Genomic DNA, 22,130 nt, shown 5'->3' on the forward strand with positions numbered 1-22,130 from the left:
TTTTGCAATTAAAAATATAAAAAACCTTACATTAAATTACACGTAAATTACAACTAATAATTTCCATAAAATTTATCAATTAATCTATTATCTCATTATATTATATATATATCTATTAATATTATAAATCAAAATTAATACATGCAAACATTTTGATTATTAAGATTTATTTTGAGCATTAAGATACATCACATATAGTAAAATAATAAATTTAAGTACAATTAAAACTATTGTAAATATAAATTATTATAAATCTTATTCGAAATGCTAAAAATAAAACAATTAAAATACAAGAATTAATTTACGCAATTATAATATTTCTTAAACGCATCTTAAACTTATGAACTGATACAAATATATTATATTATAAATGTAATATTTATATAGATAATATCGGAAATTGTAAACTTAACTCCTTCTTCTTCAAGTCTACTATATCAATTATCCATACCTCAGCTACTCGGTCCACCTCAGTATGAATGAAAGAAATAGAGAGAAAAAAGAAAGAGAGAAGCTTGCCTTATCGCAATTACAATGTAAATGTAATGTTATGGCGAATTCGATTGGATGCAGTAGTGCGCACTGAGTGTGCCCCCTTTCGGTATTTAGTGTTCGGTTGGTAGTGCACTGAAAACGTGTGCTAATAAAAATGTATTCTATTAGATTGCACTAGCCTAATTTAGTGCTACTTCTATGTTGGGTCAGTCAAGTAATTGCTCCTAGGTCATAGGTCAGTGCAAATAATCGCACTCAAAACTATATATGCATTCCGAGCACGTGCACCTAGTAACAAAAAGTTGCCACTGGCACGGAGCGAGTGCACATCAACCGAATTCGCTATTAAAGTCTGCAATTCTTGATTTTGCTGGGTCCCTAAATCCTAGAGAAATAATCATAAACAATATATTAATAAGCACTTTTTATAAACTATATATAACACACGACATGCAATAAAATTGAACGCATACAATCTTATGAAATAAAAATATAGAAAACAATAGGCAAATGCAATAGGAAGAATCAAATAACACACATAAAGATAACTTAAAATAAACTAAAGATAAATAAAATAACACATAAAATATAATAAAACTAAGACTGTAAATATTAAAATCATCAATGTATTGTAATAAAATTTATAAATGTAAAATATTTTGGAGTTTCATCTTTCTTGTATTAATACTTTTGCAAGATTTATTATGTTCACATAATGTAAAATAAATACGCATACGTAGAAGAAGTTTTATTAAAAATTCTACAGGAAAGTTTGGACATGGCGGTTCAAAAGCAATAGTTTGCGCAAGTCGAAATAAATAACCACCAATATTCTTTTTAAAACAATTATTTTCAAAATTTGTTACAAAAATGTTTTCTAATTTATGTATATAGGAACAAAAATTATTATTTGCGACATGTAAATTTCCAAATTCGTTATCTTGTTCATTAATGTAAGCTCTAAAACAGAGCTCGGCAAGATTTGCACGCGACAGCCGATTTTCAGCTAGCGCCGCCTCCCGCTATTGCCCTTACTTCGAGCTCCCGCGCGCAGTCTACAAGCTGCTCGAGGCTCAGGACCGTATGACACGCGTGTATCTACATATTTATATATTTGCAATAGCTTTCCACATCACCCGTAAGGTACTATTATTGACGCGTTTTTTTAGTGGTATCCCCAGTAGGCCTAATCCACTAATGACTAAAACAACCCTCTAAGTAATAAAATAGAAGAATGAAATAACTGGAAACTAGAAGAATGAATTAAATGGAAACTATTCGGGCAATTCAGATTGTGCAGGCAATTTTCGAGATCTTTTAGAGACGAGAGTAGAAACATCGATTTCCATATTGTATGTAGCAAGTCGCATAAGACGCGGTAAAGAATCATCACTTAAAGAAGACCGTTTTTCGTTTTTTATCAATTTCATTTTCGAAAATGAAGGTTCACATAAATATGTGGAACCAAACATGGAATAAATTCGAAGACTAAAATTTCGCAGTTTGGGATATGATGATTCTGATAAAATTTTATAAAAATTAGCCCCGGTTTCTTTAATCGTTTTCAGAGAAATATCAGTGTGTAAATCACGTAATTCATCCTGCAAATCAAGGTGTTGTTCTTCGATTGGCGCTGTAAGGGGATTCTCAAAAAGAATTAATTCGGTTCGAAGTTTTTCAAAGCAAGTAAAACGTGTATCGAATTCTTCTATAAGACAATCAATGAAAGAAATATGTTCCTTAAAATTACAATTACTGCCGTGTTCTTCGAGAAGAATCTGGCAAGAAGGAAAAAAATGAAAGATATTATTTAAATGAGATTTAAATAATTGTAATTTTCTTCGGAATGAATCAACGTGACTAACTAATTGGGAAATATTTTGATTCGGTTTTTGAAGTTTTAGATTGAGAAGCCTAAGTTGATTAGTTATATCAGTAATGAAGGCAAGTTCAGAAAGAAATGTGATATCTTCCAAAAGCGATATATATTCCTGAAATTTAGAATTGTTCATTTCTTGCAAGAAAAGGAAGATCTCTTTTCTTATCGCAAAAAATATTTCCAAACATTTTGCAGCACTAAGCCAACGTACTGGGCAATGAAGAGGGATGTCTGTGTGAACAGCATTATGTTCATGAAGAAATAACTGAAATTTTCTATGATTAAGGAATTTCTGTCCACCTTTAATTAAATTAATTATTTTAGTTACGGTCTCCATAGCTGTTGATAATTTTACTACTTTGCCACTTAATGCTTCCTGATGTATTATACAATGTATAATTGGGATATTAATATTTCGCTGCTTTAATTGGCCAGCGAAACCAATTTTTGAACCTGTCATCGCTTTTGCGCCATCAGTCGTAATCGAAGAACATTTCCTAAAATCAATTCCCAATTTTTTAAGTGAATCTTCAACAGCTAAAAAAATATCGAGACCCGTTGTTGTGCCATGTAAAGGAACGAAATCTAAAAGCTCCTCGACATAAGAGAAATCGTTTTGCACGATTCGAGTAAAAATACTCAGTTGACTCTTATGCCGAATATCGGTGCTTTCATCGAGACATAAAGAAAAATATCTACATGAAATCAAAAGATTTTGTAATTTTTCTTTTATAGAATTACTGATATCAGTAATTCTGGATGTTACAGTTTTTGCACTGAGGGGAATGCTCCTTGCTTCGTCAAGAGTTAAAGAATTATCGAAAGCTTTCACTGCTTCGAGATGCAATTTTTTACGAAAGTACCTTCGGTAAACGGTTTCGAATTTTGTGCTATAAGCAAAGAAATAGCATAAGAAGCTAATAGGGATTTTTCAGAAGAAGAAGAAGATATTGCACCTTCTTGATATACTAATTTTAGTCCTTCGAGGATATTTAATTTCTCTGTGTCCGAATAATTGGAATATTGGACCGAATGATGACATCTGAAATGCCTCTCTATTGAAAACTTTTTTATTACGGCAGGTTTAAATCCACAAAGCAAACATATCGTTCGATTAGAAATGTAGCTAAAGAAATAATTAGTTTCCCAAGATTTGTCAAATTCTTGAGCATACTTTTGATGATCCATCATAAAATTCAGAAAATGCAAAAATTATTTACTGCTAATACTTGCTGTTATTCGCTACTATTCGATGCTATCCACTGTTATCCGCTGCTATTCGCTGCTCTGACTGCTTTATAAATGATATCCGTTGGAAAACGTTAAAAACAATTGCCGGCAACGACTGTTACGCTGGCGAGAGAGACTGTCGCAGAGAGACAATGATATAGCGATCGCATTTCTAATCGAACGATATGTTTGCTTTGTCGATTTGAACTTGCCGTAATAAAAAAGTTTTCAATACAGAGACATTTCAGATGTCATCATTCAGTCCAATATTCCAATTATTCGGACACAGAGAAATTAAATATCCTCGAAGGACTAAATTAATATATCAAGAAGGTGTAATATCTTCTTCTCCTAAATCTTCTTCTTCTTCTGAAAAATCCCTATTAGCTTCTTATGTTATTTCTTTGCTTATAGCACAAAATTCGAAACCGTTTACCGAAGGTACTTTCGTAAAAAATTGCATCTCGAAGCAGTGAAAGCTTTCGATAATTCTTTAACTCTTGACGAAGCAAGGAGCATTCCCTTCAGTGCAAAAACTGATTTTTGCACTGAGAGGAATGCTCCTTGCACTGAATAACATTTTGATTTGGAGGATGAATTGTGTGATTTACACACTGATATTTCCCTGAAAACGATTAAAGAAACCGGTGCTGATTTTTATAAAATTTTATCAGAATCATCATGTCCCAAACTGCGAAATTTTGAACTTCGAATTTATTCCATGTTTGGTTTTACATATTTATGTGAAACTTTATTTTCGAAAATGAAATTGATAAAAAACGTAAAACGTTCTTCTTTAAGGGATGATTCTTTACCGCGTCTTATACAACTTGCTACATACAATATGGAAATCGATGTTTCTACTCTCGTCTCTAAAAGATCTCGAAAATTGCCAGCACAATCTGAATTGTCCGAATAGTTTCCATTTAATTAGTTATTTCATTCTTCTATTTTATTACTTAAAGGATTGTTTCAGGATCATCAGTGGATTAGGTCTACTGGGGATATCACTAAAAAAAAACGCGTCAATAATAGTACCTTACGGGTGATGTGGAAAGCTATTGCAAATATATAAATATGTAGATACACGCGTGTCATACGGTCCTGAGCCTCGAGCAGCTTGTAGACTGCGCGCGGGAGCTCGAGGTAAGGGGAATAGCGGGAGGCGGCGCTAGCTGAAAATCGGCTGCCGCGTGCAAATCTTGCCGAGCTCTGCTCTAAAAGAACAATACAAAGTAGTATCATCTAATACAGTCTTATTTTCATTTCATACATATTCTATACATGCATGACATGAATGTATTTCTGTTATTCTTTTTATTAAATACCCGCATACATACATATTTAAATGCATTTTCCTCTGACAGATCCATAGCATAATAATCATGATTTGGGATATTTAAAATTTTGAGTGCTGGAGATGCAATTATTTCTGTACATTCATTTAAATATGGCGTTCTAATAACATTTAACATTTCATCTCTATCTTCTGTACAATTCTGTGCTTCAGAATATTGTAAAAATTTTACACTGAAAAGTTTTTTAAAAGCACGCTGAAACTGTATAGGTGTCGGATTCATACAATTGCCACCTTGTTGCCTTACAGTGCAAAAGAAATTTTCTATGCAATCCTGATTAATTCTGCGTGTTTGTAAGAAAGGAAAATCATAAGATTTTAATTTATCCCATAATTGCATTATGCTGCTAATTGTGATCTGCCAAGAGTCTAAACATTTCACTTTTACATGCAAAGCGTTGGTTTTTATATATAACATTAATATGTTTTAAGAAACATAACATTTCTTGTAAAAATTTAATTTGTTTGTTAGTGCCGGTATAAGCTTTTCCATATTCCTTTGGATTATTAACATGAGAAGAATTAAAAATGTCAAATAAGTTGTTAAAATGGTTTATTAAATCTATAGTGCCAACTGCTTCACTTGGAAGAAGGCCACAAGACCTTTGCGTGCACATGCCAGCAGCTACTCGATTACTAAATACTTGGACGGCATATTTCACCTTCATTCTTTGAAAATTATTCGGTTGAATATGACATGTAGATAATTTTGGGGCCATTTTCATCCATTGCTTACTGTCTCTATTATAAAATTCAACAATGTGAGCCCATGAAGCTTTTTTATTATTAAATTCAAAATTATATTTTAATAAACTGTTACGCGTTGCTTTCATTAAATGAGGAGTATCAAAAATATAAAATACTTCCTCTTTATCTACTAAGAAGGATGAATTTTGTGTCGAAATACCTAGTTCTCGAGATAGCTAGAATGTTCCGGATTCCAATTACAATTTATTATTTCAAAGTTCGAGAAGCGAAGTATCTCAGAACCGCGATCGACTCATCGTGTTTTAAGAGGTACGTTGTTTTCGCGACCGCGAATATAGATCTAATTATAGATCTAAGACAATAGACCTCGCTTTAATTCAAGGCCGAATCGCGATAATCAGCTTATTTGTCATGGTCCTTTCGTCGATCGCCGAGATTCTAAATTCTAAGCTTCTGTCCGTATACACTACTATCTGTCAGTACGCGTTCAAGTTCGGATCTCAGGACAGCGATTGAGACGGGTCCCGTTCAAATCTAACGTCTCGGCTTTTCGCCGTTACCGCTCTCGAACGGCACCGTAGTCCATCGCTTCACCGACTTGTTCTCGCTTCAACCGATTCGATTTCTCAATCTTGTTTTTTTTGACGAACTGTGAGCAACGCAGTCTACGACTCGAAACTACGGAAAATCGCGCGGTAAGATTACCGAACCGCCATGGAAGAAGACTTTCGACCTGCGTCGATCCGCTGACCTCCGGAAGATTTGTCGTACGGTTACTGTTTAACTCGCTGCAGTGAAGTTGTTAGTAATAAAGCCAGTGTTCAACGACTCCACCGCTGTACTTTCACTGACGTCATCCTATCCTTCCGTCGGAATCACCAAGGGTTCCGATTGCCCGATCTCGCGCTCAGCGCTGAACGGTCCCGGATCTCATACAATAAAGTTTGATAAAATTAGACCCCATATCTGTTACTAAAGCATGCACTATAGCACCACAATTTCGTAATTTTATTATAATATTAAATATTATATCTTTTAGAACGTTGCTCCGACATGATGTTTTTACAAAACAATAGCAAACAGGAAGCTTCCAGTTTCCCGCAATACTTCGTGCCATTACAACTACTGCACTTTTTGCAAGTTTAGATAATTTTTCATTACCCGTATCCTCAAAACCTATTATTTCATCCCGCGATATATTATAAAATAAATGGGTTTTTAGACTCATTTCATCCACGCACAATATACAATGCTTTTCTATTGACACTAATGATTTTAACTTTAAAGTTAGAGTCAAAAATTTGTTCATTAATTCCAGGCATAATATTCCAGGATTGCGTAAATAATTGAAGCGAACGCACTGAGGGCAAAGCAAATTCTTTTATTAAATTTTTATAAGTACGCGGGCTAGAAAAGTATAGAGATAATGCAAATCTTTTAAAATCATTATCATATCGTCTTCCATGTTTGCTTTTCGTAAGAGCTTCGATCTGTGCAGTTAATAAGCTTTCGAAATTGCCAGAAAATAACTTACGGGCTAATTTGCGAATTTTGCTTATGTCGCTTTCTTCTTCTGCTGATGTGATTTTCTTCTGCTGCTTCAGTTTGTTTCTGAGCCGTCGAACCGTTTGTTGCAAATTCTTGTTTCGCTTCCTTAACTCTATGATTTTTAATTGCAGCTTCTTCTTTCGCGGACTATCATCCTTTAATTTCTGCTGCTGAATGCTCACTGCTGGACGTACTCTACAACATACCCAAATATATTACATATTAGAAACAATAAAAAAGAAAATTTGCTAGAAAAATCAGTTTTACAAATAAAACAAAATATTTTATTTGTAAAACTGATTTTTCTAGCAAATTTTCTTTTTTATTGTTTCTAATATGTAATATATTAAAAGTTTACTTACTGAGATGTTTCTCTTTGTTTAACTGCTACATTTTTCTTCCTTCTTGTATTTCTGTTTCTCCTCGTACTTCTACTGCTTGTGTTTCTTCTTCTTGTATTTCTGTTTCTTCTCGTACTTCTGCTTGTGTTTCTTCTTCTTGTATTTCTGTTTCTCCTCGTACTTCTGCTTGTGTTTCTTCTCGTATTTCTGTTTCTCCTCGTACTTCTACTGCTTGTGTTTCTTCTTCTTGTATTTCTGTTTCTTCTCGTACTTCTGCTTGTGTTTCTTCTTCTTGTATTTCTGTTTCTCCTCGTACTTCTGCTTGTGTTTCTTCTTGTATTTCTGTTTCTCCTCGTACTTCTACTGCTTGTGTTTCTTCTTCTCCTTATATTTCTGCTTCTGCTTGTGTTTCCGCTTCTCTTTGCATTTCTGCTTCTGCTTGTATTTCGACTTCCAGGATTTCTACCTCTGCTTCTGTATTTCTAAAAACATTGATACGTAGTAAATTTTGTAAGTTTCAAAATTATTCTTATAATAAAAAATAGCTTATTAATTTTTGTACTGGCTTTTGCTTCATTGAAACATTACTACAATTATTTGATGTTTTAATATATTATCTATTATTAAAACTAAGCTGCTAATAAAAAATAAAGACAATTATAAATAAAAACTTACTCAAAACCAAAAAATAAAGTCGGAACTGCATCTGGATGTAAGCGAAGTGTGGTCTTTCTTCTAAACCACTTTTCTTCAAAGTGCAGGTGACATAAGGTACAATTATTATAAGCATAATGTGGACCTTTTTGTTCCAAATCGAGCCTATTGGCTGCTCTTATCCATTGCAACCATCTGTATATGTAATAACAATTAATAATATTAAAAATGTATATATTAATACTTTATACATTAATTTTAAAAACTTTACATATAATATTTATACAAGAATAAAAGTAGGTAATTATTAAAAAATACATTTTTTATAAATTATAAGAAAAGTACATTATACCTATCATGTTCCTTAGAAAATCTAAAAAAGTGTCGTTTTTCCACACTAATGTTCATACATTTTGGCACAGCACACCATTGCTTTCCTTTTCTATTCATTTTTGTGGTATTTAACAACACCAGCAATATATCTGAAACAGAAAGCTAAGATCAAAGTGCTTCCTACGAGAAAATAGAAAAGCTATATAAATATTTATATAGGTTAACTATTTCCTCTAAGGATATAATACGCTTCAATCAGCTTTCCACTATCTTTTTCACTTGTACTTCACTTTCACTATACAACACTACTTTGTAAGTTAACTCTGTACTCAAATTCGTCAATAAAAACATATATGTTTTCACGACCATTCAAATACTGAAAGAGTGAGCGAGCGAGAGACAGTGTAGACAGAGAGACAGTTACTCGCTGACTTCACGCATGCGCACTCCATTTTGAGCATCATACACATCAAAGGTGCCGACACAGAGTTGCGCTACTGTATATACTGTCCTATCGCATCAATATATAACCCCGGGGGTCAGTCAAAAGTCGATTACCGTTGATTTAATCTAGAGGTCAGACTCCTCTCAGGCGTTCTCTCAGTGATATGTCAGCCGGCAATCACCCTTTGCAACAGAAATTCGAAAACCGAGGCTCGTCGACGTGCAGGTGCATGTCGCAACGCATCATCGTGACTGATGGAATAGAGTTCGTTGCTATGCTCTTGCTAGAAAATTTTCGCCGTGAAAAATCCGACCACGAGAAACTCCCCCAGTAAGCAAAATGTGTGCAATTTGCCAGCAGATTGGCAACAGATTACTGCAGAAGTTGATAGCAAATTGGCGTTCGTTATGTCCGCATTAGGATAGTGATCTGCCAGCAGAGCCTGCTAACAGACTCTGACAGCAGATTGGCGGCAGAAACCGAGCAGGATCTGTTAACATGGCCTGACGTCAGATTGGCGACAGAAATCGAGCAGGATCTGCGCGCGCACAATCTGACGGCAGATCGACAGCAGAAACCGAGCAGGATCTGTTAACATGATCTGACGTCAGATTGGCAGCAGAAACCGAACAGGATCTGCAGTTTTTGGCCATTCATAGAAAATGATGCATTTAAAGGGTCCCGATGTTTTTGTATATTTTTTTTAACTAAAAATAACTGGAAAACACAAATTACATACAAACTGTTAGGTTTATTACTGTCTCCACATTATTGTACATATTTTTATATATTATTACTAATTGAAATAAATGAATAAGATAATTACACATATAATATAATATAATAACATAATTAATTACACATAAAGTATATAAAATCTAATAAATGGAATATAATATTAATCAAATACAATATTAGCAATAATATGTTATCTAATAATAATAATAATAATAATAATAATAGTAATAAAAAATATAATACAATTGTGAAGAGCCGAATTGTGCCGGGTTTTCGATGATACGAATGAACTGGAACTTGGTGAATCTAAACAGACAAGAAGTACAAATTATAGTCACTGATAACTTCGATACACAATTTGCGCGACGTGATATTTTTTATCGCGCATCTCAATTCTTTCAAATAAATGAGTAGTAGTTTCTGAAGGGAAACTGTATTCATTTATTTGTATGTACGACACACGACATAAAATATACGCGCGCGCGCGCGCGCACACACGCACGATTATGATATTAAATTAAGAGATCTCGAGCACTGAAAAGTACCGATTTTGTGTGAAACTATGGCGCTGAAAAGTGCCGATGATCGAGAGATTATCCAACATTGGATGAATAAAAAAGGCACTGAAAAGTGCCGTTTGTAACCCACTCAACGACACATATGTATCGTTGAATCCACTGGTCACGTAGTAGTCTTCCTCCTCCTTCTCTTCTTCCTTCCGATCCTCTGCGTGTTTAGAACTATAAATAAATATAAAACATACAAAACATAAAAGTATAAAACATACAAAACATAAAAATGTATCACATTACGACGAAATTAAAAATTCAAAAGAAAAGAAATTGAAAATTCCAAATAATGGACAACAAGAAATAAAATGAAATGTTATGTCTGCTCGTCGTTGTTAATAGATTCCATATCTCCGCTTTCGTTTAATCGCTCGTCGTCCCATAAAGTACGCTGAATCCTTGCGCCGTCACCGTGAGGAACGGTCTTCTTGCGCGATCTGCTCCTATGTCTCTCCTTGGACATTCTCAAAGCCTCGCGCATTTGCGCTTGGAATTCGGAGCGCGTCGGTTTCTCGAAATTTTTGTTTTGACATACACCATCTAAAAAATAAAGGCAGGTTGCATTATCGTTAAGAGGACACGCAGTAATATTAATATTTATGCGTAAACAAATATAATCGATCTTTTACCGTAAATCGCCCTAATCAGACGAGTATTATATAGTGGTCGATGTTCTTGACGGCCCCACCATGTAAACGACGGTGCGATGGCATCCTTCAAACTTTCCTTCAGGCAGATATTTACAGCTTCTCTTAAATTAAAGCCGCCAATGTGTCGGAAATAATTTATCTACGTAAACAAGATTAATGTAATTGTATATAAGAATACGTGAAAAAAATTATAAATACGAAACAATACAATTTCTCTGTTCACTTACGGCATTGGAATATTATCCTCGTTGCTTCCTTCAAACGCATCCATGTCTAGAAGTGATTGGTATAGGGAAGATGACCGGCTTATGTGGTGCGCGATGGTGATCCTGGACGCATCTCAAAATTTTTTCCATGGTGGAATTTACTCGTCTGCAAATAAAATATAAGGACGAATCAGTACAATGGAGAGTTTTCATTAAAAGTCGCGTTAATATCTATTAACGCGATGTAAGCGTTCGTACAGTCTCCTGTAAACATTAAATAGCATTTACAGATTCTATAAAGATGTGCATTTTACAAATGGTTTTCAAACATATTTTTCCCCTATTCTGTATTTTTTATCTATTTTATATTTAGTATTTTTAATTGATAATGAAAAATAACTCTCCTAATACACTCTCTCTCTAAAAAATAGTAACAGATAAATAAATGTATATAAATTTACTGATTGTCCGGCTTTTCTAATTGCGTCAAATGATGTGCCGATGATGAATGTGGTATTGATGGATAATCATATGCCGTCGCTCCTCCAATATCGTTGTCCCAATTTCGAAAAGATACATCCCTGGAATTTCCACGTTGGTTCTGCAATTCCACAAAATTATTATCGGCGTAGCTTAGCCTTTCGACGTGAGGTGCATCATAATTTTGTGTGAGTGGTGGTAATGCGTGAGTGTTATGAGATTGTGAGTTTTGTGTGAGTGATTGTGTTGCTTGTAATGCGTGAGTGTTATGAGATAATGAGCTTGATTGAAGGTTTATGTATGATTCAGTGCGCATATGTATTTGATTGTTCGTGTCCGATTGAGTGTGTAATTGAAAATTCGTGTTTGATTGCACGGCTACGGGTGACTGAATGTTTGATTGAGAGATGTGTGATTGAATGTTTTGGTCTGGTGGAATGTATGTGTGCGATGATGAATATGTTGAATAATTATTGTTATTATTGTTATTATTATTATTAAAATAATTAGGATTGTTTTGAAGACTCATCCTTATGTCCTGGACGTCATCCTGGACATCTTCAGCGCTGATTGCTGGGGCGTTGACCTTTTTCCGCTTCCGAGGAGCCTCATCCGACGTCGTGATGGTTTCGAGGCAACTCGCTTCGGTCGTTCGGACATCTTCGCTTGTGAATAAAGAAAGAGTAGCGCAAAGAGTAAAAATATTAATATACTATAGTACGATATTATGGTACATGTGTGTTATATATATAGAAAATTTATGTAGCTGCAGCTAAAAGCAAAGTGAGTTTTTTAAATAATTTTCTTAACAAAAAAGCTTTTAAACCAATAATTACATTTTTTTCATAAAAGGGAGAAAAGTATAAAAGGAAAAGATTGAAATTATAATCATAATATAGAATAATTATAATATAGAAGAAAATTAAATTATAAGATTATTATTTAATACAATGAGCATTTGATATATTATATCAAACATTATATTTTTTTATGTACAAACTTATATACTCTTATACCGTTATAGCCACATTTTTTATTTCTTTGAAAATTATTCTTCTCCTTACAAATTATATTTAAATCTGTTTCTTAATATTAATGCGATTAGATTAAGAAAACAGTAAAGATGGAATATTAAAATCATAGCCATACGTTGACGAGTATGGCGAGATATATTTTAATCACAAACCAACAGCAGCGAAAGTAAATTAAGAAGATTGATGACAAATGTAACATATGTTACTTATAAAAAGAAAAAGCAAATGGAAATTGTACCACACCAAGGAAAGGATTAAGACAACAGAAGTTAGCGAGTATATAAAATGTTACCCAATAACAAATATTTGCAAATGTTTGAAAAAACCGAATGCAAAGTACAAGTGGAACGACAAGAGAAAGTGAAGTATATAAAACACGATGCAACAAAGAAGAATACCATATTCTAGAACTTCTAAAAGTATAAAAATTCAAAGGATTCACAAAAAGTAGATCTCACAACTGCTCACTATGTATAATAGCAGCGACTATGTATTGCAACGTTTCCAACTGATTCTCTCAAACATTGTCAATCGATGTACAATTCCAAAAAGGCATTCTGTAACATTTCGCATTAACTTTGTCCAAATCAATATAAAAGAGCTCGTTGCTTAATGTTGCACACTTATATACTCGAAAAACCGACGATTCCATACCGACATCGTAAAAATTATGTATCTCTAAAAATTTCTTTACAGCTAAACGATAGGCATTATTTTCCACAACAACGTTAAAAACGATACAAATAGATCCGTCATGTAAAATACAGCAATTGTCGCGTTCAGCTGTACTTAATGATATTCCGTTAAATTGAATCTTACGGTACTGAAGACTATTACTACCATCATTATTATGCGACATAGACGCGCGAATAGAGGAAATCAACTTGACGATTATCACTTACATCATGGATTCGTTTCTCTGCCATTCTATTAAAAAACTGTTGAAGAGGTTGACCTGGTTTTCTACAATATTTTCTAAACATTGACATATTATTTTCATAAGGAAAGGCTGAAAATGAATCCAAAGAACCAAAACGTTTGACGTCGTCAGTGAGATGAAACAAGTCCGTGACCATTATACGTATGAAAATCAGTTGACCGTATAGTTATCATTCCAAATAGTGTTCTTCTTCGCTTCTTTCAACGTCAAATCATTTGGGAAATACGCCTGTAATGTTTTCAGAGTTTGGGAAATAATGATTTCCCCTCAAAATCGAGTTGAAAGACCACACCCAGAGTGCAGTATAATCTGGGGGATAATCTAGGGGCTTTTTGATTATAGGCTATATACTGGAAAAACGTTTATAATCTTTGATATTTCTCATTGTTTTCCATTTCAATAATTTGGGAATCGTTTGGGAAAGTGTAGGAAACCACTTTTAGAGTTTAGGAAGTAATGGTTGCTTAATAATTAATGAAAATTAGTTGAACGTATAGTTAACATTCCAAATAGTGTTCTTTTTCGCTTCTTTTAACGTCAAATCAGTTGGGAAATACGCCTGTAATGTTTTCAGAGTTTGAAAAATAATGATTTCCCCCCAACATCGAGTGGAAAGTCATCACCCTGCGTGCAGTATAATCTAGGGGATAATCTAGGGGCTTTTTGACTATAGGCTATATAATGGAAAAACGTTTATAATCTTTGATATTTCTCATTGTTTTCCATTTCAATAATTTGGGAATCGTTTGGGAAAGTTTAGGAAACCACTTTTAGAGTTTAGGAAGTAATGGTTGCTTAATAATTAATGAAAATTAGTTGAGCGTACAGTTAACATTCCAAATAGTGTTCTTCTTCGCTTCTTTCAACGTCAAATCATTTGGGAAATACGCCTGTAATGTTTTCAGAGTTTGGGAAATACTGATTTCCCCTCAAAATCGAGTTGCAAGACCTCACCCAGAGTGCAGTATAATCTGGGGGATAATCTAGGGGCTTTTTGACTATAGGCTATATACTGGAAAAACGTTTATAATCTTTGATATTTCTCATTGTTTTCCATTTCAATAATTTGGGAATCGTTTGGGAAAGTGTAGGAAACCACTTTTAGAGTTTAGGAAGTAATGGTTGCTTAATAATTAATGAAAATTAGTTGAGGGTATAGTTAACATTCCAAATAGTGTTCTTTTTCGCTTCTCTTAACGTCAAATCAGGTGGGAAATACGCCTGTAATGTTTTCAGAGTTTGAGAAATAATGATTTCCCCCCAACATCGAGTTGAAAGTCATCACCCAGCGTGCAGTATAATCTAAGGGATAATCTAGGGGCTTTTACTATAGGCTATAAAATGGAAAAAAATTTATAATCTTTGATATTTCTCATTGTTTTCCATTTCAATAATTTGGGAATCGTTTAGGAAAGTTTAGGAAACCACTTTTAGAGTGTAGGAAGTAATGGTTACTTAATAATTAATGAAAATTAGTTGAGCGTATAGTTAACATTCCAAATAGTGTTCTTTTTCGCTTCTTTCAACGTCAAATCCTTTGGGAAATACGCCTGTAATGTTTTCAGAGTTTGGGAAATACTGATTTCCCCTCAAAATCGAGTTGAAAGACCACACCCAGAGTGCAGTATAATCTGGGGGATAATCTAGGGGCTTTTTGACTATAGGCTATATAATGGAAAAACGTTTCTACTCTTTGCTATTTCTCATTGTTTTCCATTTCAATAATTTGGGAATCGTTTGGGAAAGTGTAGGAAACCACTTTTAGAGTTTAGGAAGTAATGGTTGCTTAATAATTAATGAAAATTAGTTGAGCGTATAGTTAATATTCCAAATAGTGTTCGTTTTCGCTACATTTAACGCCAAATCATTTGGGAAAAACGCCTGTAATGTTTTCAGAGTTTGGGAAGTAATGATTTCCCCTCAAAATCGAGTTGAAAGTCATCACCCAGCGTGCAGTATAATCTAGGGGATAATCTAGGGGCTCTTTGACTATAGGCTATATAATAGAAAAACGTTTATACTCTTTGATATTTCTCATTTTTTTCCATTTCAATAATTTGGGAATCGTTTGGGAAAGTTTAGGAAATCACTTTTAGAGGTTAGGAAGTAATGGTTGGTTAATAATTAATGAAAATTAGTTGAGCGTATAGTTAACATTCCAAATAGTGTTCTTTTTCGCTACATTCAACGCCAAATCATTTGGGAAATACGCCTGTAAAGTCTCCAGAGTTTGGGAAGTAATGATTTCCCCTCAAAATCGAGTTAAAAGTCATCACCCAGAGTGCAGTATAATCTAGGGGATAATCTAGGGGCTTTTTGACTATAGGCTATATAATGGAAAAACGTTTATAACCTTTGATATTTCTCATTGTTTTCCATTTCAATAATTTGGGAATCGTTTGGGAAAGTGTAGGAAACCACTTTTAGAGTTTAGGAAGTAATGGTTGCTTAATAATTAATGACAATTAGTTGAGCGTATAGTTAACATTCCAAATAGTGTTCTTTTCGCTTCTCTTAACGTCAAATCAGGTGGGAAATACGCCTGTAATGTTTTCAGAGTTTGAGAAATAATGATTTACCCCCAACATCGAGTTGAAAGTCATCACCCAGCGTGCAGTATAATCTAAGGGATACTCTAGGGGCTTTTACTATAGGCTATAAAATGGATAAAAATTTATAATCTTTGATATTTCTCATTGTTTTCCATTTCAATAATTTGGGAATCGTTTGGGAAAGTTTAGGAAACCACTTTTAGAGTGTAGGAAGTAATGGTTACTTAATAATTAATGAAAATTAGTTGAGCGTATAGTTAACATTCCAAATAGTGTTCTTTTTCGCTTCTTTCAACGTCAAATCATTTGGGAAATACGCCTGTAATGTTTTCAGAGTTTGGGAAATACTGATTTTCCCTCAAAATCGAGTTGAAAGACCACACCCAGAGTGCAGTATAATCTAGGGGATAATCTAGGGGCTTTTTGACTATAGGCTATATAATGGAAAAACGTTTATACTCTTTGCTATTTCTCATTGTTTTCCATTTCAATAATTTGGGAATCGTTTGGGAAAGTGTAGGAAACCACTTTTAGAGTTTAGGAAGTAATGGTTGCTTAATAATTAATAAAAATTAGTTGAGCGTATAGTTAACATTCCAAATAGTGTTCTTCTTCGCGTCTTTCAACGCCAAATCATTTGGGAAATACGCCTGTAATGTTTTCAGCGTTTGGGAAGTATTGATTTCCCCTCAAAATCGAGTTGAAAGTCATCACCCAGCGTGCAGTATAATCTAGGGGTTAATCTAGGGCCTTTTTGACTATAGGCTATATACTGGAAAAACGTTTATACTCTTTGATATTTCTCATTGTTTTCCATTTCAATAATTTGGGGATCGTTTGGGAAAGTTTAGGAAACCACTGTTAGAGTTTAGAAAGTAATGGTTGTTTAATAAGTAATAAAAATTAGTTGAGCGTATAGCTAACATTCCAAATAGTGTTCTTTTTCGCCTCATTCAACGCCAAATCATTTGGGAAATACGCCTGTAATGTTTTCAGAGTTTGGGAAGTAATGATTTCCCCTCAAAATCGAGTTGAAAGACCTCACCCAGAGTGCAGTATAATCTGGGGGATAATCTAGGGGCTTTTTGACAGTAGGCTATATAGTGGAAAAACGTTTATAATCTTTGATATTTCTCATTGTTTTCCATTTCAATAATTTGGGAATCGTTTGGGAAAGTTTAGGAAACCACTTTTAGAGTTTAGGAAGTAATGGTTGCTTAATAATTAATGAAAATCAGTTAAGCGTATAGTTAACATTCCAAATAGTGTTCATTTTTGCCTCATTCAACGCCAAATCATTTGGGAAATACGCCTGTAATGTTTTCAGAGTTTGGGAAATAATGATTTCCCCTCAAAATCGAGTTGCAAGACCTCACCCAGAGTGCAGTATAATCTGGGGGATAATCTAGGGGCTTTTTGACAGTAGGCTATATAGTGGAAAAACGTTTATAATCTTTGATATTTCTCATTGTTTTCCATTTCAATAATTTGGGAATCGTTTGGGAAAGTTTAGGAAACCACTTTTAGAGTTTAGGATGTAATGGTTGTTTAATAATTAATGAAAATTAGTTGAGCGTATAGTTAACATTGCAAATAGTGTTCTTTTTCGCTTCTTTCGACGTCAAATCAGTTGGGAAATACGCCTGTAATGTTTTCAGAGTTTGAGAAATAATGATTTCCCCTCAAAATCGAGTTGAAAGTCATCACCCAGCGTGCAGTATAATCTAAGGGATAATCTAGGGGCTCTTTGACTATAGGCTATATATTGGAAAAACGTTTATACTCTTTGCTATTTCTCATTGTTTTCCATTTCAATAATTTGGGAATCGTTTGGGAAAGTGTAGGAAACCACTTTTAGAGTTTAGGAAGTAATGGTTGCTTAATAATTAATGAAAATCAGTTGAGCGTATAGTTAACATTCCAAATAGTGTTCTTTTTCGCTTCTTTCGACGTCAAATCAGTTGGGAAATACGCCTGAAATGTTTTCAGAGTTTGAGAAATAATGATTTCCCCTCAACATCGAGTTGAAAAACATCCCCCAGCGTGCAGTATTATGTGGGGGATAATCTAGGGGTTTTTTGACTATAGGCTATATACTGGAAAAACGTTTATACTCTTTGGTATTACTCATTGTTTTCCATTTCAATAATTTGGGAATCGTTTGGGAAAGTTTAGGAAACCACTTTTAGAGTTTAGGAAGTACTGGTTGCTTAATAATTAATGAAAATTAGTTGAGAGAATAGTTAACATTCCAAAGAGTGTTCTTTTGCGCTTCTTTCAACGTCAAATCAGGTGGGAAATACGCCTGTAATGTTTTCAGGGTTTGGGAAATTCTGATTTCCCCTCAAAATCGAGTTGAAAGACAACCCAGCGTGCAGTATAATCTGGGGGATAATCTAGGGGCTTTTTGACTATAGGCTATATAATGGAAAAACGTTTATAATCTTTGATATTTCTCATTGTTTTCCATTTCAATAATTTGGGAATCGTTTGGGAAAGTGTAGGAAACCACTTTTAAAGTTTAGGAAGTAATGGTTGCTTAATAATTAATGAAAATTAGGTGAGGGTATAGGTAACATTCCAAATAGTGTTCTTTTTCGCCTCATTCAACGCCAAATCATTTGGGAAATACGCCTGTAATGTTTTCAGAGTTTGGGGAGTAATGATTTCCCCTCAAAATCGAGTTGAAAGACCTCACCCAGAGTGTTGTATAATCTAGGGGATAATCTAGGGGCTTTTTGACTATAGGCTATATAATGGAAAAACGTTTATACTCTTTGCTATTTCTCATTGTTTTCCATTTCAATAATTTGGGAATCATTTGGGAAAGTGTAGGAAACCACTTTTAGAGTTTAGGAAGTAATGGTTGCTTAATAATTAATGAAAATTAGTTGAGCGTATAGCTAACATTCCAAATAGTGTTCTTTTTCGCTTCTTTCAACGTCAAATCATTTGGGAAATACGCCTGTACTGTTTTCAGAGTTTGGGAAATAATGATTTCCCCTCAAAATCGAGTTGCAAGACCTCACCCAGAGTGCAGTATAATCTAGGGGCTTTGTGACTATAGGCTATATAATGGAAAAATGTTTATACTCTTTGCTATTTCTCATTGTTTTCCATTTCAATAATTTGGGAATCGTTTGGGAAAGTTTAGGAAACCACTTTTAGAGTTTAGGATGTAATGGTTGTTTAATAATTAATGAAAATTAGTTGAGCGAATAGTTAACATTCCAAAGAGTGTCCTTTTGCGCTTCTTTCAACGTCAAATCAGGTGGGAAATACGCCTGTAATGTTTTCAGGGTTTGGGAAATTCTGATTTCCCCTCAAAATCGAGTTGAAAGACAACCCAGCGTGCAGTATAATCTGGGGGATAATCTAGGGGCTTTTTGACTATAGGCTATATAATGGAAAAACGTTTATAATCTTTGATATTTCTCATTGTTTTCCATTTCAATAATTTGGGAATCGTTTGGGAAAGTGTAGGAAACCACTTTTAGAGTTTAGGAAGTAATGGTTGCTTAATAATTAATGAAAATTAGGTGAGGATATAGTTAACATTCCAAATAGTGTTCTTTTTCGCCTCATTCAACGCCAAATCATTTGGGAAATACGCCTGTAATGTTTTCAGAGTTTGGGAAATAATGATTTCCCCTCAAAATCGAGTTGCAAGACCTCACACAGAGTGCAGTATAATCTAGGGGCTTTGTGACTATAGGCTATATAATGGAAAAACGTTTATACTCTTTGCTATTTCTCATTGTTTTCCATTTCAATAATTTGGGAATCGTTTGGGAAAGTTTAGGAAACCACTTTTAGAGTTTAGGATGTAATGGTTGTTTAATAATTAATGAAAATTAGTTGAGCGTATAGTTAACATTGCAAATAGTGTTCTTTTTCGCTTCTTTTGACGTCAAATCAGTTGGGAAATACGCCTGTAATGTTTTCAGAGTTTGAGAAATAATGATTTCCCCTCAAAATCGAGTTGAAAGTCATCACCCAGCGTGCAGTATAATCTAAGGGATAATCTAGGGGCTCTTTGACTATAGGCTATATAATGGAAAAACGTTTATAATCTTTGATATTTCTCATTGTTTTCCTTTTCAATAATTTGGGAATCGTTTGGGAAAGTTTAGGAAACCACTGTTAGAGTTTAGAAAGTAATGGTTGTTTAATAATTAATTACAATTAGTTGAGCGTATAGCTAACATTCCAAATAGTGTTCTTTTTCGCTCTTTCAACGCAAATCATTTGGAAAATACGCCTGTAATGTTTTCAGAGTTTGGGAAGTAATGATTTCCCCTCAAAATCGAGTTGAAAGACCTCACCCAGAGTGCAGTATAATCTAGGGGATAATCTAGGGGCTTTTTGACTATAGGCTATATAATGGAAAAACGTTTATACTCTTTGCTATTTCTCATTGTTTTCCATTTCAATAATTTGGGAATCATTTGGGAAAGTGTAGGAAACCACTTTTAGAGTTTAGGAAGTAATGGTTGATTAATAATTAATGAAAATTAGTTGAGCGTATAGTTAACATTGCAAATAGTGTTCTTTTTCGCTTCATTCAACGCCAAATCATTTGGAAATACGCCTGTAATGTTTTCAGAGTTTGGGAAATAATGATTTCCCCTCAAATCGAGTTGAAAGACATCACCCAGTGCAGTATAATCTGGGGATAATCTAGGGGCTTTTTGACTATAGGCTATATAATGGAAAACGTTTATACTCTTTGCTATTTCTCATTGTTTTCCATTTCAATAATTTGGGAATCGTTTGGGAAAGTTTAGGAAACCACTTTTAGAGTTTAGGAAGTAATGGTTGTTTAATAATTAATGAAAATTAGTTGAGCGTATAGTTAACATTCAAATAGTGTTCTTTTTCGCTTCTTTCACGTCAAATCAGTTGGGAAATACGCCTGTAATGTTTTCAGAGTTTGGGAAATACTGATTTCCCCTCAAAATCGAGTTGAAAGACCTCACCTAGAGTGCAGTATAATCTAGAGGATAATCTAAGGGCCTTTGACTATAGGCTATATAATGGAAAAACGTTTATAATCTTTGATATTTCTCATTGTTTTCCATTTCAATAATTTGGCAATCGGTTGGGAAAGTGTAGGAAACCACTTTTAGAGTTTAGGAAGTAATGGTTGTTTAATAATTAATGAAAATTAGTTGAGCGTATAGTTAACATTCCAAATAGTGTTCTTTTTCGCTTCTTTCAACGTCAAATCATTTGGGAAATACGCCTGTAATGTTTTCAGAGTTTGGGAAATAATGATTTCCCTCAAATCGAGTTGAAAGACTCACCCAGCGTGCAGTATAATCTAGGGGATAATCTAGGGCTTTTTGACTATAGGCTATATAATGGAAAAACGTTTATAATCTTTGATATTTCTCATTGTTTTCCATTTCAATAATTTGGCAATCGTTTGGGAAAGTGTAGGAAACCACTTTTAGAGTTTAGGAAGTAATGGTTGCTTAATAATTAATGAAAATTAGTTGAGCGTATAGTTAACATTCCAAATAGTGTTCTTTTTCGCTTCTTTCAACGTCAAATCAGGTGGGAAATACGCCTGTAATGTTTTCAGGATTTGGGAAATACTGATTTCCCCTCAAAATCGAGTTGAAAGACCTCACCCAGAGTGCAGTATAATCTGGGGATAATCTAGGGCTTTTTGACTATAGGCTATATAATGGAAAAACGTTTATAATCTTTGATATTTCTCATTGTTTTCCATTTCAATAATTTGGCAATCGTTTGGGAAAGTTAGGAAACCACTTTTAGAGTTTAGGAAGTAATGGTTGTTTAATAATTAATGAAATTAGTTGAGCGTATAGTTACATTCCAAATAGTGTTCTTTTCGCTTCTTTCAACGTCAAATCATTGGAAATACGCCTGTAATGTTTTCAGAGTTTGGAAATATGATTTCCCCTCAAAATCGAGTTGAAAGACCTCACCCAGGTGCAGTATA

At 34.0% G+C, this 22,130-nt stretch overlaps 3 protein-coding genes across 4 annotated transcripts; all 3 read right to left on the reverse strand.

Annotated features, from left to right (window-relative positions):
* Nucleotides 1–270: 270 nt before the first annotated feature.
* Nucleotides 271–8,662, reverse strand: LOC105275061 (arginine and glutamate-rich protein 1). Its single transcript, XM_026972083.1, has 6 exons — nt 8,565–8,662; nt 8,234–8,407; nt 8,121–8,145; nt 7,580–8,040; nt 7,204–7,412; nt 271–880 (listed from the first exon to the last, which is right to left on the reverse strand). Exons 1-6 carry the CDS (start codon nt 8,660–8,662, stop codon nt 825–827), a joined length of 1,023 nt encoding a protein of 340 aa, XP_026827884.1. The 3' UTR covers nt 271–824.
* A 1,878-nt stretch (nt 8,663–10,540) lies between these two features.
* Nucleotides 10,541–11,083, reverse strand: LOC105275060 (the record flags this gene model as incomplete). Its single annotated transcript, XM_026972085.1, has 2 exons — nt 10,541–10,837; nt 10,927–11,083. Coding segments are annotated over 2 exons (381 nt in total), but the record flags the coding sequence as incomplete, so codon positions are not given.
* Nucleotides 10,979–13,912, reverse strand: LOC113561385 (hybrid signal transduction histidine kinase A-like). Of its 2 annotated transcripts, XM_026971821.1 has the most exons (5): nt 13,570–13,912; nt 13,136–13,224; nt 11,615–12,298; nt 11,175–11,319; nt 10,979–11,086 (listed from the first exon to the last, which is right to left on the reverse strand). In XM_026971821.1, the coding sequence occupies exons 3-4, from the start codon at nt 12,160–12,162 to the stop codon at nt 11,205–11,207; spliced, it is 663 nt and encodes a 220-aa protein (XP_026827622.1). In that variant the 5' UTR covers nt 12,163–12,298; nt 13,136–13,224; nt 13,570–13,912; the 3' UTR covers nt 10,979–11,086; nt 11,175–11,204. The 2 variants fall into 2 exon arrangements, with proteins under 2 accessions (XP_026827622.1, XP_026827623.1); XM_026971822.1 differs by lacking the exons at nt 13,136–13,224; nt 13,570–13,912 and having other exon boundaries at nt 11,615–12,485.
* Between the last annotated feature and the right edge of the window lie 8,218 nt (nt 13,913–22,130).

Source organism: Ooceraea biroi, chromosome 8 (assembly GCF_003672135.1).
Source record: "Ooceraea biroi isolate clonal line C1 chromosome 8, Obir_v5.4, whole genome shotgun sequence".
Lineage (NCBI taxonomy): Eukaryota > Metazoa > Arthropoda > Insecta > Hymenoptera > Formicidae > Ooceraea > Ooceraea biroi.